This window comes from Eptatretus burgeri, chromosome 4 (assembly GCF_056783735.1).
Source record: "Eptatretus burgeri isolate ZD-2024b chromosome 4, Ebu_testis_v1, whole genome shotgun sequence".
Taxonomy (NCBI): Eukaryota; Metazoa; Chordata; class Myxini; order Myxiniformes; family Myxinidae; genus Eptatretus; species Eptatretus burgeri.
In genome coordinates this window covers 6,696,317-6,712,638 of record NC_140964.1, presented here as the reverse complement: position 1 = coordinate 6,712,638, position 16,322 = coordinate 6,696,317, and the positions used below count along the sequence as shown (strand labels likewise).

Below are 16,322 nucleotides of genomic sequence, written 5' to 3'. Positions count from 1 at the left end.
TTGTGAAGAAAATAACAAAAGAAAAGTTCAGTTTCATTTCCACAAAGCCTTCAAATATTACAAATTATAATGTTTGTAATTAAAAACATTTTAATATGAGGGAACAATATTTCAGGAAAATTAGCAAACCAACAGAAACAGAGCAGAGAGCATTACATCCATCGTTAATCCTTACATCTATCCTTATTCCTAATATCAATCGTTAACCCTCACATTCATCCTTAATCCTTACATCAATCCTTAATCCTTACATCCATCCTTATTTCTCACACCCATCCTTATTCCTTACTTCCTTCCTTAATCCTTACATCGATCCTTATTCCTTACATCCATCCTTAACCCTCACATCCATCCTTATTCCTTGCACCCATCCTCAATACTTACATCCATTCTTAGTCCTAACATCCATCATTCCTTGCATCCTTCCTTATTCCTTAAATCCATCACACTTATTAACTATCTGCTCCACATGCTGTTGAAATGTCCGGCTCATTCGTAACGTTGTTGTCTGCTCCGACACATTCAACTCGAGCGCAAACATATTTGTGATACCTTGTGTCGAATAATAACTCGTATATGACCTAGTTATTAATGACAGCATATCTCTCCTGCTCACTCTGTTTGGCAGGGCGAAGGACTGTTGGTGGTGGGTCCCTGTGCTCGCTCCTCTCATTGGATCTGTTCTCGGATCTTTGTGTTACCAACTCCTGATCGCACTCCATTACCCGAGGAGCACTGACAGGGAAAATGAGAAACCACCTTCGCTTCTGCAATGCAATGACCATGATAACCTCGATGGTTCACAGGTGGACAAGATGTCTGAAGTTCACGAGATGTACGTTTGATGCAAGTTGGTCTGTTGTATGTACGTTGCATGTATTAAACCCATAAGTCATAATTTGTTGACTTTAATTATTTTCTCTGGTAGGAATGGAACGATCTATGTATCTTTCTGTCTTTATCTCCGTCTCGGTCTCTATGTAGCTATCTATCTATCTAAGTATCCATTGATGTATCTCTACGTAGCTATCTATCTATGTCTCCAACGATCTATCTCGCTATCTATGGATATATATAAATATATATATATATCTATATATATATATATATATATATATATATATATATATATATATATATATATATATATATATATATATATATATATACAGTATATGCATATCCATCCAGCGATCTGTATATATATATATATATATATATATATATATATATATATATATATATATATATATATATATATATATATATATGTATCTTTTTTATTATATATATATATATATATATATATATGTATCTTTTTTTATAATATATATATATATATATATATATATATATATATATATGTATCTTTTTTTATAATATATATATATATATATGTATCTTTTTTTTATAATATATATATATATATATATATATATATATATATATATATATATATATATATGTATCTTTTTTTTTTAATGTTGTTGAGTTTCTCGAAACCGCATGCCTCGAAGTCAATGGCATCCATCATACAGTGATCCCCAGACAGGTATTGAATTAATATACGTGCAATTAGACCTTTCCCTCATGTCTAATGTGAAAACGGGACAAAGTCCGTTGTGTGGATCTCATAGTTTGGTCTTATTATATCCCGATCTTCATTCCAACACTTCTACTCTTATTCCTGAAATAAATTCAAGCAGGCACCGCACCCAGACAGCCGCTTCTGAAAACCACAGCAACATCCTCCACGATAAGAATGCGTCCTCGTGGAGACCAAAGGAAGCACAACCTGCACGATGGAAAAAATCCTCCGCTGCAAGATACGGTGTAAAAGGGAATAGTAGAACCATACGTTAAATCCTAACGCAGTTAAGGCCCTGTCACATCTTGACGATTTAGCCAGCGTATGCCGACATATGAAAAATTTGTCTAAAACGCTGGCACACGTCGAATACGTTATGGGTAAGTTTTGTATACGTTAAGAGCACGCTGGCATACGTCGTAGTATTCTGGCATACGTCGAAGTATGCCGAGCTCGTCGACAAATTTTAACATGCTTGAAATTTTTTGACGTATGCCAGCGTATGACTCACACGTTCCGCATATGCTGGCCATAAGTGGTAGGCATGTTACGCGATCGTTGACACACGTCGACACACGTTACTTGTAAGTTACTCATAAGTCGAAACACGTCGAGGTAATGTTTCGCGTCAGTGTTCCAGACTCCCTGACTTTTTTGTTTTTCTTCTTCGGTATGATGGTTTTGTTGACACTTCGATTTCTAGTGCGGTTATAATATAATATAATTAATAGGCTGCCGCTCAACGATTTAAATCATAACCGCACTCGAAATCGAAGTGTCAACATCACCGTCATACCAAAGAAAAAAAAAACCAGGGAGTCTGGAACACTGACGCTAACCATTACCTCGACGTGTTTCGACTTATGAGTAACTTACAAGTAACGTGTGTCGACGTGTGTCAACGATCGCGTAACGTGCCTACAACTTATGGCCAGCATATGCGGAATGTGTGTCATACGCTGGCATACGTCGAAAAATTTTCAATATGCTGAAAATTTGTCAACGTACTCTGCGTACTACGACGTATGCCAGCGTGCTTCAGCATGCTTCAGTGTGCTCTTAACGTATACAAAACTTACCCATAACGTATTCGACGTGTGCCAGCGTTTTAGACAAATTTTTCATATGTCGGCATATGCTAGCTAAAACGTCAAGGTATGACAGCGGCTTAACACTTCGATGTCTCGTGTGGTTATGATTTGAATCGTCGAGCCGCAGCCTTTTAATAGGCTACGCCACGTGATCGTCGGTGATACGCTGCCGTGCGCTATGCTTAAGTTCGACTATCGTTGGGCATAAGTTGTGAACGTCGACAACACGCTCAGCATTCGTTGATATAAGTTATCTATATGTTATCGAAACGTTCTGTGTATGTTACTAATACGTTATCCATACGTTCAACTCGTTATGAATACGTCCAAAACTGGAAAAAAAAACATCAATAGTTCGGCGTACGCCAGCGTTTTACATACATTTTGATACCTTGCCAGACACTGGCTAAAACGTCAAGGTGTGACAGGGCCTTAAAGGACGAACGCGGCACGCTCTTTTCAAACCTAATTATATCCAATCCTTTCCTTCAATCCATTGCACAGTACGGGGCACGCACATGGTGCACATCTCTATTTGGGTCTGCGCATGGGTTTACAATAACATCTTACCATCGATTTTCGCATTCCACCGTGGCCACCAATGTCTTCCGCGGACGGCAGACATCCTCTCGCACCTCCGCCTCGATGCAGCTACCACCAAGCAGAGGCACGCTGAATGGCCTGGATCGCTCAGACCGCATGGCGTCAGGACGAAACAAGCGCATTGATCAGTGCCAACCGCAGCGCGCTGTGGGTGCCCGAGTGGGCATGTGGGGCCGACGCGGCCCTCGGACAGTCACCGGAGCATGGCCTGGTAGTTCGGTGCAACGCGATTCATATCACGGGGCTCGGATCGAGACAATTTCACAGCTCTGTGATCTCTCGCCCGATTTAGAATAAGGCTGTTTCCGGCCATGGCGGTTGGGCCGTGCGGTGGCCAGGGACCGATTCAGGTGACAATGCATCGCTTCGGGGCAGCGCCCCACCCTGCACCACCAGACCTATAAAGGACGGATTGCGAGGCCATCCGGCGTGGGAGTTGTAGTCGTCGTCATCGTGGTCATCCTCATCATCTTTGCCTGGCCTTGGATCGATCTATGCATATACCTGCTGCTCCGCAAGTCCCGTCTGCCACTCTGTCGACTCGTTCTCGATCTCCGCCTTCTTTGGAATCTCCACTCCCTCGCCGCTGGCTCCACCCACCCACCTTCTCCGCCTGCCTCTCGCCGCTGGACAACCTACTCACCTGGCTCCACCTAAAGTCCCTTCCTCACGCCTGACAGTCTCGCCCTTTCTCTGCATCAGTGCACGCGCTGCGCCGACATCGTAATCATGCAGGAGACAATGCGCCAACCCTCGAACTGGGATCGCTGGAACAATATATATATATATATATATATATATATATATATATATATATATATATATATATATATATATATATATGTATTGTTGTGGAACCAGGTCGGGGCGAGAAGACCACGAGAGGGGGGGGGTGGGGTTGTGGGGAAGGGAATCTACCTCGGGCTCCCACCAGACTCTCCGGAATCGCAGGCCGTCACACACGGAAAACTCCGTGACTCGGCGGGTCGATAATCGACTGTGAATGCCAATAACTCAACCACATGACTTGGAGTCCTCCGTCTACTGGAACCAGTTGCGAAAAATGGTCACGTGATCTAATTACGGGGGGACAAGCCCTTGCTATGCCTTGCTCAAACCAGATCACCATACTGGATCAGATGCAGCCGAGCAACACTGCCAAGAACGTACTGGCTAGGAAACGCATCGTTGAGGGATAACGTCCCAGCTAAGGACCATGCTGGACCAATGAAGAAAAATATTGTTGCGAATTCGTGCCCGCCGGCGTGCGAGCGGCCACGTAACTCGAATCGTGGCACGTCGCCCACCGGACAGACAATTCTGTCGTGACCCTCTCGGACTAACGCCGGGAACTCGTCACGGGTGGGGCTTTCGGCCTCACCACGATCGTGCCAATCGGCCCCCCGCGTGGGATAGGGTTGTTCGCCAAATTCGACCTACCTAAGTACCCACACGGAGGGTAGACCGGGCGATCGCACCTCGCCGCAGGTCGACTCCGGACACGGGCCACTTTAAGTGACCCGTTCCATACTATCGGGATAACCGAGCGGTGTTATCATCAACCGCTCGGCGCTCGGCGAGTTATAGTACGGCAGGAGAACCCATATGCAAATTTCTGGATCAGGATGAGCTCGGGGGCGGAGCCACGCTCGCCCATTGGACGGAGGAAAAGTGGGCGTGAACCTCCCCTGATCCTCGAATTTGCATATATCGATTCTACTCCGACGCGCCTGGAGGCGGGGCCCAATCGCCCCGCACTTGCTGATAGGACGGATCAGAAGTGGGCATGTATCATTCCTGATCCGACTTCTCCTCGGAAAGGCCGCTTTTTGCACCCGCTGCTCGGCACGCGCCCTGTACAAGTCCAGGACAGCCTGACGCTCGGTGCCCACAAACGGTGCGGGAATGGTCGCAGAAGGAGAGGCGAAGGTGGTGGAGGGTCTAAAGTGGCGGTCCCTGGCCACGGTGATGCTTGGAATGGCGGTGATGCAATGGTTGCGGGATGGTGTGCTGTGAAGGTAAAGGTCGTGGCTGTTGGCGTTGTTGTTGTTGTGAAGCGGCGTTGCGGTTGGTGGTTGTTGTGTGATGGCGGTTGAGACGTGGTTGGTTCAAAATAAAGATAGAACAGAAAAACGGCTATCTTAAAGGGTCGCAGCCCGAATGAATGACATTTATTCCCTCTAAACAACGGGTTTGGGGCTAACTACACATGTACTTACAGAGATATCTCACCTACGGGACCTGAATGGTGGTTTGCGAATTTGCTCAACCGCAACACTATGAAAACGAGCTGGGAACATTTCCGTACAAAGCATTTATTTACAATCAAGCGAGGAAAGGTATGTTGCACAGTGAATGGGGTTAATTATTATTATGTACAGCAGGGGAAAGCAAGGAAATTGTAAGGTGCGACAAGAGGCAAGCAGTTTACAAAAGCAGACACAGAGCAGACTTATCCCATTATATCTTCTACAATCTTAACTTAGCCTATGACAGGCACCATCACACACACACACACACACACACACACACACACACACACACACACACACACACACACACACACACACACACACACACACACACACACACACACACACACACACACACACCCAATGAAGATGAATTTGCCAGAAGGAAGGAGAGCAGATGAGAACTAATGGCCTTTCAATACCTTGTAGGCCGACCGTGCAGCCCAGTATGCTTTTGGGGATGCTTCACTTGAGTGGGCCCACCTTAAGAGTCGGTGCGTAATCTCGAGCTTGATCACTTTGTGGGGATTCATGGAAACGTGTACCCCGCACTGGTCCAGAAGAACGTCTGTCGCAGACCAACCCCGAGTGTAGATGCAGCGCCAGCAGGCAACGAGGTGCAGTGAAGAGAGCGCGGAGCAGAGAGGCGGAGAAGTGGGCGAGGCAAACAGGCAGAGACAGTGTGAGGCAGGCAGGTGAGAGGGAGGAGAGAGAGGGCAGACAGGTTCGCGATCCGCCATTTATAAGCCCCAGGCGAAGGGTGGAGCGACGACCCGAAGCGACGCGCCGTCATCTGAATCATGCCCTTCCATTGGATTCTGGCCCCACCCTGCCAGGCTCCTGGGGCCGGAAGTGGCCTCATTCACACATCCGGCACGACATGGCCGGAGCCCTGCACCGAACTTCCGGGCTGTGTTCTGGCGACTGGACAACGGTCGTATCGGTCCTGAATGCCCGTTTGGGGCACCCCCGGCAAACTGCGGTTGGTGCTGTTAACGTGCTTTGCCTGTCCCCGTGCCATGCGGTCCGAGTGGCCTGGGCCGCGCAGCATGCTGGTTTGGTGGTAAATTGCATCGATGCGGAGGTGCGTGGAGGCGCGGGGTGATTTTTCCTGTGTGCGGGAGATGTTGTTGGTCAAGGTGGTGAGCTTCTAGTGAGCGAAGGTTGAGCAAGGTGAAACGCTGTTGTAAATTGGCACGCAGATTGAAATGAAAGGACATGCCATACGCGTCCTGTATAGTGTTGGTGGAGAGTTTCTCATAGGATGGCTGCCTGGGTGCGGTGCCTGCTTCGATTTGTACCATGAATAAAAGGAAAGGGTTGGAATGAAAATCAGGATTGAATGGAAGATAGACATATATATATATATATATATATATATATATATATATATATATATATATATATATATATATATATATAATTAGATCTAGCTATAAGACACACACAACACACTTCGTCCCGTTAATACATTAGACATGAGGGGAAGGTCTGACTGAACGAAGACTAACGAGATAACTGCCTGGGGATCACTGTATGTTGGGTGCCATTGCTTTAGAAGCATGCATCTTTGCAGAGCCGCAACAATATATGTTTGTATATATATATATATATATATATATATATATATATATATATATATATATATATATATATATATATATATATATATATATATATATATATATATATATGTACATATATAAATGATGCTTGGTACTACAAAACTTAAATATAGATATAAACAGAGACATTTTGAAGGACATTATCATAAAAAGAAAACCACAAAACATTTTGTTGTGCTCTCATCAGGTGCAATTCGCAAAAAGTGAATGAGTAATGAAGAAGAAGTCTAATGGACACCTATCAACAAAGTCAATTCTGATTGGACGTTCTCCACTGACGCATCATCATCTCCCAACCGTCTCGGTGGGAGGAGCCTGCTCAGTGTTCAGCTCTCCAATTGGAGGTTGCAGAGTCTGAGGCGGAGCCACGAAGGTTGTTGCAGAATCTCTCCTTTGGGCTTTCCTTTGAGCCCAACGTAAGCAAACATTTTTGTTGGCTATCAAGAATTGCAGAAGTTGACCAAGTTGCAGGTATCTCAATCCCCCATCGTATACTAGATATGTGGATGACATATTTTGCCTGTTTGAATCTAGTGAAGTCTGTGACCACTTCTTGAATGAATTGAATTCTCTTCATCCTGCCCTCAAGTTCACGACGGAATTGGAACATTCTGATTGCTTAACCTTCCTGGACTTCCTCGTAGGGAGATCTGCATCTTCATCTACTACGTCCATCTATACAAAGCCCACTTTCACCGGCCAGTATACTCGATGGGACTCTTTTCGTTCAACGAGATACAAGATTGGTTTGATCAATGTATTAGTGAGTCGAGCGAAGAAGATATGTTCCAACTCCAAGCTTCATACAGAGATGGACAAGATTGCCGCATCCTCAGTGAGAATGGATATCCTGAGTATATAATCAGGAAGTTTATGCACAAATTCCTCACTGCTACAGACGAATGGAAGATGGGTCCTGAAAAGTGCCCGGTCTACATCAACATTCCTTGGAAAGGGAAAATGTCGCAAAGATATGAGGAACAAATCAAAAGATGTCTCTCAAACACATATCTGGCTGTTCGTCCAAGAGAGGTTTTCACCTCTCGACATCTGATTCTTGCAGTTAAGAAGGATGTTCTGCCTGCCTCAAAACTTAGCAATATTATTCATGAGTTCAAGTCCCGATGTGATGCTCGGTATGTCGGCAGAACTACCCAGACTGACTGACAGAATCAAACAGCATTCCCTTTGTCCATCAGGAAAAACACAATTGGTACACGAATACAGCCGGTACGTGCTTGTAGGAAGGTCCCAACGTCGTGTGCATCTGCTGTTGGATGGCATTTGATTGAGAATGCAAACTGTGCTGAACATTATAATGTGGATGCATTCAAGATATTGAGTAGAGGACGAAGTATAACGCATCTCCAAATACTAGAAGTGACATTTATCTATTCCATGGACCCGATGTTATGTTGGAAAAAAGAGTTTGTCCACTCGCCTTGCTTATTTGTACAAAGAAGAAGAGGAACACCAACTCATCTCATGATCACAGATGGTGATGACGAAGATTCTACCACAACCTCAGCGGCTCTGCCTCAGACTCTGCAACCTCCAATTGGAGAGCAGAACACTGAACAGGCTCCTCCCACGAGACAGCAAACGAGGCAGACCGACATCTGATAAAAAATTTCAATTTTCATCGTAGAAAACGAGACAGACCGACATCTGTCGAAAATTTTCAAATTTCTTCATAACAATTGAGACAGACTGACATCTGATGAAAATTTTCAATTTTTGTCATTACAAACGAGAGACCAGACCGACATCTAATGAAAATTTTCAATTTTCATCATAACAAACGAGACAGATCAACAGCTGATGAAGATTTTCAATTTTTGTCATAGCAAATGAGACAGACTGACATCTGATGAAAATTTTAAAATTTTGTCAGAACAAACAAACTGTTTCATCATCACGTCTGAGCCTGTCACCATGAAGCCATGAGACCCTGTTGCGTTGGTGTTCGATGTATGTAATAAATAGGTTCCCTGTTGCGTTGGTGTTCGTCCATCCCTGTTGCGTTGGTGTTCGTAATTTCGATGGCGGAAATGGGCCTGAGGTCCACCCGTGGAAACTTCCAATGGTACTGTAAAAACGACGTCAAAGCACTCTGCAAAAACCTTTAGTCGAACCGAGCTGAGCCAAGCCAAGCCGAGCCGAGCCGAGCTCAACCGAGCCAACAAATGAGGCAGACCGACATATGATGAAAATTTCCAATTTTCTTAACAACAAGAATGATATCATGCACGATACTTGCAAAATCCAAATAAACAATAGTTACCATAGAAACAGTAATTTCGTCATTTCGAAAAGTTGACCTATCAAGTGCTTTAGGCCTAAGTTATATTTGCTCTACGGTGAGGATACGGCGGCCGTACGCCCGCTGAATTGACAGAAACGTGCGGCGGCCGCAGAGTTTCTGAGGTGGCCTCAGGGTGGCCCCACGCCGTATGGCTATATTTTACAGGCGTAGGGTCGCCGTGGAATTATAGCGCGGAGTTATAACTTTTTTCATTTCTACGTTCGCCGTAGCAATTCGACAAGCCGAAACAAAAAAACTGGAAAAAAAAAATTAACCCATTCGTTACCGTCCGTCTGGCCGCACGTTCGCCTTAGGGTTCCCCTGCGGTCCCCCTGCGGTCGCCTTGTGGGCACCTTGCATCTGCCTTGAAAATTCTATGGCCGCCGCAGGAACGCCCTAAGGTCACCGTGCGACATCAAATCAAAGACCGTATGGCAACCCCACGTTTTCGGTCTCCACAATTTATAAACACGCCTTGCAGCTCCCCGAAAAAAAAAAAAAAAACATATGTGACTGCAACATTGTGTGACCGTGGAAATACTGCGGCCGCCGTATAATTGCTAGTGGCCGTAGATTTTGGAGACCCCACGGCCGCTGTGGCAAATGTGATTTAGGCCTAAATACGCCGTGTGGCTCCCCGAAAAATAAAAACATATGTGACTGCTACATTGTGTGACCGTGGAAATACTGCAGCCGCCGTATAATTGTTAGTGGCCGTAGATTTTGGAGACCCCACGGCCGTCGTGGCAAATGTGACCTAGGCCTTACATGATTGAATGTTACGTATAACAAATTTGGTTATTACTCTTTCTAATTGCAGCCTCATATGTGTTAACATATTTCAGATGGCCTTGACCTTAACCTTTGACTCAGTTTGACCAATATTTTCTCATACACACTACACATACGTACAAATAAGCTGCACAAGTTTCAATTTAATATCCTGAAAAATTACTGAGGTGTGGTCATAATAAATTCACAAAAAGGCCCATTTGATTATAATGTGATTGAAATTGTTGTCATGGAAACCATTGATATGTCAAAAAAGTGAATAAGCGTTCTCATTTTTGGTGAACCAGGTCTGTGACTCAATATACAAATCCATTTAAAATTTCAAGTTAACAGGATGAAAACTGATTATTTTATGTGACCTTGAGTTTGACCTTTTGATCTCAAAGAATGGGCTTCAGTGACGTAATAAGCAAAGCCTGTTCAAATTTTAAGTCAATCGGATGAAAATTGATGATTTTATGTGACGTTAACCTTTGAGTCTTTCAGATTTTGACCTCAAAAACAATATGCTTCAAGGTTTTGATTGGTAAACCAATTCAGTGACCCAATATACAATTTCTATTCAACTTAGCAGAGTACACAGCGTCGAGGTGGCTGGAGATTGTGCATTGCTTGCTGAAAAACGTTTAGTCTGGACATTGCAAGAAGATTTTTAATAGATGTTTGTGTGGTGCTCGTCGAAAGGGTCGAAGCCTGAAGTTGTCCATTAGGTGTAAAGGTCTGAAAGGTCGAAGTGGTTGAAAGGGTGTATTGGGGTATATAATGGTCTATAATCTTTGTATGGTCTTTTTGAGGTCTAAAGGGTCTTAAGGGGTATAAAGATCGAAAGGGTAATTGCCAATAGTAGTTTGGGTCTAAAGGGGTCAAATAGGTCTGAAGGTCTAAGGATTAACGGGTCTGTCTAAGCAGTCTAATGGATGTAACTATCTTAAGGAGTTCATGGGGTCTTAAGGGGTCTAAAAGATCTAAAGGTATCTAAGTTGTCTAAATGGCTCAAAGGGTCAAAAAGGTAAAATCATCTAAGTGGTCAAAAGGGTATAAGTGGGTTTCAAGGGTCTTAAAAGGTCCAAAGAGTCTAAAAGGGTCTGTATGTAATGTATAAGGGGTCTAATGGTTTAAGCTCTAAAGATTATGTCCCAACAGCAGTTACAGGTCTAAACGGTTGAAGAGGTCTGTAGGGTCTAAGGATTCTAAAGGTCCCTTTTGGTGTGTTACATTCTTATATATTCTATGCTCCAGCTCGAGCCCCTTGACATTGTACACAAAAAAATTTGAATTGTTGATTGAAGAAAATTTCTTGCCATACTCCCAAGAAAATGAGAGAAGGAAGAATGGAATATTTTCATTCCTAACTGCATTTGTTTTTCTGTTTTCTCTTGTAGTTCTGAGGAATTGTGAACAATGAAAGAAGACTTCAATTATTAGTCATCCGTATCCATTGCATTCGGACAAAGAAAACGAAACTGCATATCATGAAAATACCACAAATCTAGTGTGCAATGCACCTCTCTGCATCATTGTCATGATGTACATCTCCATTTTACAAGTAATAGCTTCAGGAGGAAAAACTTGGTGCGAGTTTGCCTTAAGAATTGAATCATCTCTCCTTTAGAGATAACCAATCTTTACTTTGATAGGTGCTCTACAGTTTACATATGGGAGTCAGAAGCTGTTCTGATGTGTCCCTGGCAAAAATTCTGCAGTTAGAACTATGGTATATGAGAGTTGCACTTCGATATACTATAGTTGGAAACAGGTAATACTACAGTAGTCTGCTGAGAATTATTACAGGAAAGAAATGCTTGGTTTTTGGGGTTTTTTTTGCCTGGGTTTCTATCTTCCAGGGAATACTTCATTTGAAATGAGAGTGCTGTTATCCATCATTGTGATGACAATGAATCACTCAACCTCCCTTTGTTGGCCTCTGAGGTTTGCAACCAACCAAATGTAACCGCTAAGATTTATCCTCAGTCTGCGTCAGATCATGAGAGCTCCAACAGACAAGAATGTATGAGCACAAAAGCAATAAGGTGGTGCTCTACAGCACCATAAAGGTAACAGCCCTGTTACAATGGGTACACCCATCTGCAAGCAAAGTATCAAATTTTGTGTTTCTTTCAGAACACATCGCTTATAATGCCACAGGCAGTATATGTATGTGTGTATGTTTCTATATATATATATATATATATATATATATATATATATATATTTTTTTTTTTTTTTGAACCCCCTAACCAATGCATCACCTCCAAACGAGGAAGCATACGTATGGTACTCGAGCCTTTGCAGACTGAGATTTGAGATTAAAGGGATAATTTATGTCCATGACATCAGCGTTGCGTCGTCGAGTCAGGATACTTCTTTGGTTGAATTTAATATTCGTGGCTGCAAACCTCATGACTGGTGATCATCAGGTCAGAGACGATGTGATCGCGTGGCAGGTGACACTTGTTGCTGGCAGGTCATGCAGCAAGCTCCGTGATGGGACTTGATTTGTGCCCTGCTGCCTCATCAAGTTGGGGGGTTCGATTCAGTTATATTAATGAGCCTTATGTGGTCATGAATAAACAATCAACAGCATTTTGTCCTGATGAGCCCACAACAAGGGTGAAATCTAGACAGACATCTCTGCTTTAGTCTATTTGTGACCATCGGCTTTTATCTCAGTCTGCAAAGGCTTGACGACCATATGGATGCCTCCTAGTTTGGACGTGATGTGTTGGTGTTGCTTCTTTCATTGAAATATATATATATATATATATATATATATATATATATATATATATATATATATATATATATATATATATATATATATATATATATATATATATACACACACACACAGTACTCCCTCGCTTTAAACGAGTGATGTGTTCCTGGAAAAGGACATTCAAAGCAAAATCGTTTTGAAGCAAACCATTTTTAAAATGGTACAAAGGGGGATAGGTTCCAGACCCTGCCAAAGACCCATTACTTTAAAAACAACATTTTAACATTGGTATGGAGATCATTCAGCCAGACGGTGTTCTGGGGCATTATTAAGGATGAGTAACACCTTGAAAGCGATGTTGGCATTTTTACAGTGTCGTTTAACCTAAACAAAAAAAAACCAGTTTATCAACCGGTCCTCAAACAAATTAGCAATTACCCATGCCTTCTTATTGGCTCGCCAATAAACTGATAGGGTAAAGTTAACAAGGCCTTTTAGGGCTTGAGGATTCTGTGAATGGTAAACTAGCAATGGTTTACATTTATAGTCGCCTTCAGCGTTCCCACACAGTAGAAGTGTCAACCTATCCTTTGCTGCCTTGAAGCCTGATGGAGGTTTTATTCTTCCTTTGTACTGTATGTCCTGTTTGGCATACACTTCCAAAACAAGCCTGTTTCATTTGCATTAAACACTTGCTGAGGCTTGTACCCCTCATCAGCCTCAGCAATAGTCTTAAGTTAGTGCGGAAAACTCAAAGCAGTGCCAATGTCAGCATTGGCAGTCTCACCTGTGAGTTTGATGTTATGTAGATTCTGATGCTTCCTGAATTTATCAAACCAGCCTTTGCTTGCACACTCGGATGGAAGGCGGCAAGGATGCATTGAAGACGGGGGAGGAGTGGGGGGGGGGGCAAATGGACTGAGGACGAGGGTTCGTACTCGAACCCATGAGAAATAGACAGACACAAGCAATTTTTAATAAATAGGGGTTGATGAACATAAAATCAAATATATTTATAATGGAAATAATGAAACATGAGGTGAAACTAAATTCCTATTCGAGGTGCATCCACACAGACTTTAATGCAGACAAGGGGACAGAATAAATAAAAGAATAATCCTCCCTTTCTCCTGGCACTTAGCTTTGTGCCTGGAGATGAGTTTCTGAAGCTTGGGGTTCGCCAAACCGTGTCGTCACTGTGTGGGAAAATGCGCCCAAAATGGCGCCAAGCCGCTCTCTGGGCAGGAAACGTGCAGGAGGTAGTTCGTGTGGATGGTCCCTTCATTAAGGGCCCAGAAACTGTCGTGAAAGATCCTCCTCACGATCCAGATTGCCGATGCCGCTGCTCTCTGCAAAATGGCGCCGCCTTCTTCCCCGATGGCACAACATGAGGCTCCAATGCGCGGTCTCGCACTACCCAGCCGAACAGTCAATGGCCAGCGGCCTGCTCCATCACACGAGCAAATTCACCTCAGCATGAACACAAGAATCACGCAGCCTTCTTCACCATGATGAGGGTGGCCAGCCGTAATGCCCTTCTCTTCCAACCGCCATGTCCTCACTCGCTTCTGTCCTGCACCCTCTATTTTATGTCCCGCCTGACCGCCGATCCTGACTCAATCCTCCTCTCTTCTCTCTGATGTCACCCCATCCATCATCCACCATAGGGATTCCTGGAGGCGGGGTTTTCACCTGCTCGGAAATATCTGGCTCGGTCGGTGTTGTTTTAAGGACGTGTTTCCTTTCTATTACCGGTCTTGAAATGCAAAAACATCGGAAAAGGTCACGGGAGGGGGTGGGGGGCAATCACATACTGGGAGAAATTATCCTTAATCTCTATCGAACGAACACAGCCCTCCCCCCCCCCCCCCCCCGTGGTGACAAGAAACACATAAGCTGACAATTTCCCAACTTAAGATACATAGAAATGTCTCCTGCGCGTCCACGGGCCATGCTGTCCTATATAATCCTACCTTTGTTATGTTGCTATGAAATTCCTACATCTATCCCACACACACAACAGTATGTATATGTATACATATATATACATATATATATATATATATATATATATATATATATATATATATATATATATATATATATATATATATATATATATATATATATATATATATATATATATACACACACATACATATCCAATAAAGATATATCCACTGTCCTTTGTTCCCAGGTTCATAGATAACAACATGAAAGAGTGTTTCTGCCACCACTGTCTTTATTCAGGCACCATCCGTCATTGACTGTTTCATCCTTTATCATATGAGAACCTCCATATCTAGATAGATGAACAGTAATGTTTTTACTTGAGCATAAATAGCTGCAGCAGCACTGGTAACGACCTACAAGCTCTACTTACCTGGAGAGCTCTGTTTTTTTCAATCTTAAACAAGTCCACCTCCAATTTCTTCCTGATCTCTGTAATCGTCTCTGCATCTCTTGGCATGGAACCATTGATCCAGACACTCAACTGGACCTGTCCTTTATCAGTTAAATCAGTGTGTCTGCAAACCGAATCTAACATGTTTTACCTTTCCCCTTCTGATTATAAAAAAACCCCGATATTTGTTTCACTTGAACTTGTTTCCAGCCAACGAGCTCATCCAAACGTTTTAAAATACCCTTTGCCTTAACATGATCTCTCATCACCATTGTCATGTCATTCATGAACTCCTTGAGTATAACATATGTGTTCAAATCCATTAATATGTTCTACTTTCACATACAAGTTAATTGTTGATCTTGTTAATTTCATTCATGGATGTATCGATTGTGTTACTTTTTCACAATAAAGTTCCCTCTCAAGTCTCTTCAACAAATTATTTGTTTCTGATTCTTAATGTTGGCAGTAACATGACATCTCTTCATTCACATGTTAATGGGCTACAGTTACAAGGCCTCCCTTCATTCATAGATTCATTGGTGATAGTTACAAGGCCTCTCTTCAATCACAGATTCATGGGTTCTAGTTACAAGGCCTCCCTTCATTCACATGTTAATGGGTTATAGTTGCAAGGCCTCTCTTCATTCACCGATTCATGGGTTCTAGTTACAAGACCTCTCTTCATTCACAGATACATTGGTTCTAGTTTCAAGGCCTCTCTACATTCACATGTTAATGGGTTATAGTTATAAGACGTTCCTTCATTCACAGATTCATGGGTTATAGTTACAAGGCCTCTCTTCATTCACAGATTCATAAGCAAGTCACAGGGCCTCTATTCATTCAAACTCATGGGTTATAGTTACAAGACCTCTCATCATTCAGAGATTCATGGATTATAGTTTCAAGGCCTCTCTTCATTCACAGATTCATAAGCAAGTCA

At 43.0% G+C, this 16,322-nt stretch overlaps 1 protein-coding gene across 1 annotated transcript in view; it reads left to right on the top strand.

Moving 5' to 3' along the window:
* The window catches only part of LOC147027404 (aquaporin-3-like), a 46,899-nt gene extending 31,084 nt beyond the window's left edge, over positions 1-15,815 (top strand). The window contains exons 6-7 of the mRNA XM_085876770.1: positions 629-835; positions 11,639-15,815. Coding sequence (XP_085732896.1) covers positions 629-835; positions 11,639-11,654 — 223 coding nt within the window. The 3' untranslated portion in view covers positions 11,655-15,815. The remainder of the gene's footprint in view (positions 1-628; positions 836-11,638) is intronic.
* Positions 15,816-16,322: the final 507 nt, after the last annotated feature.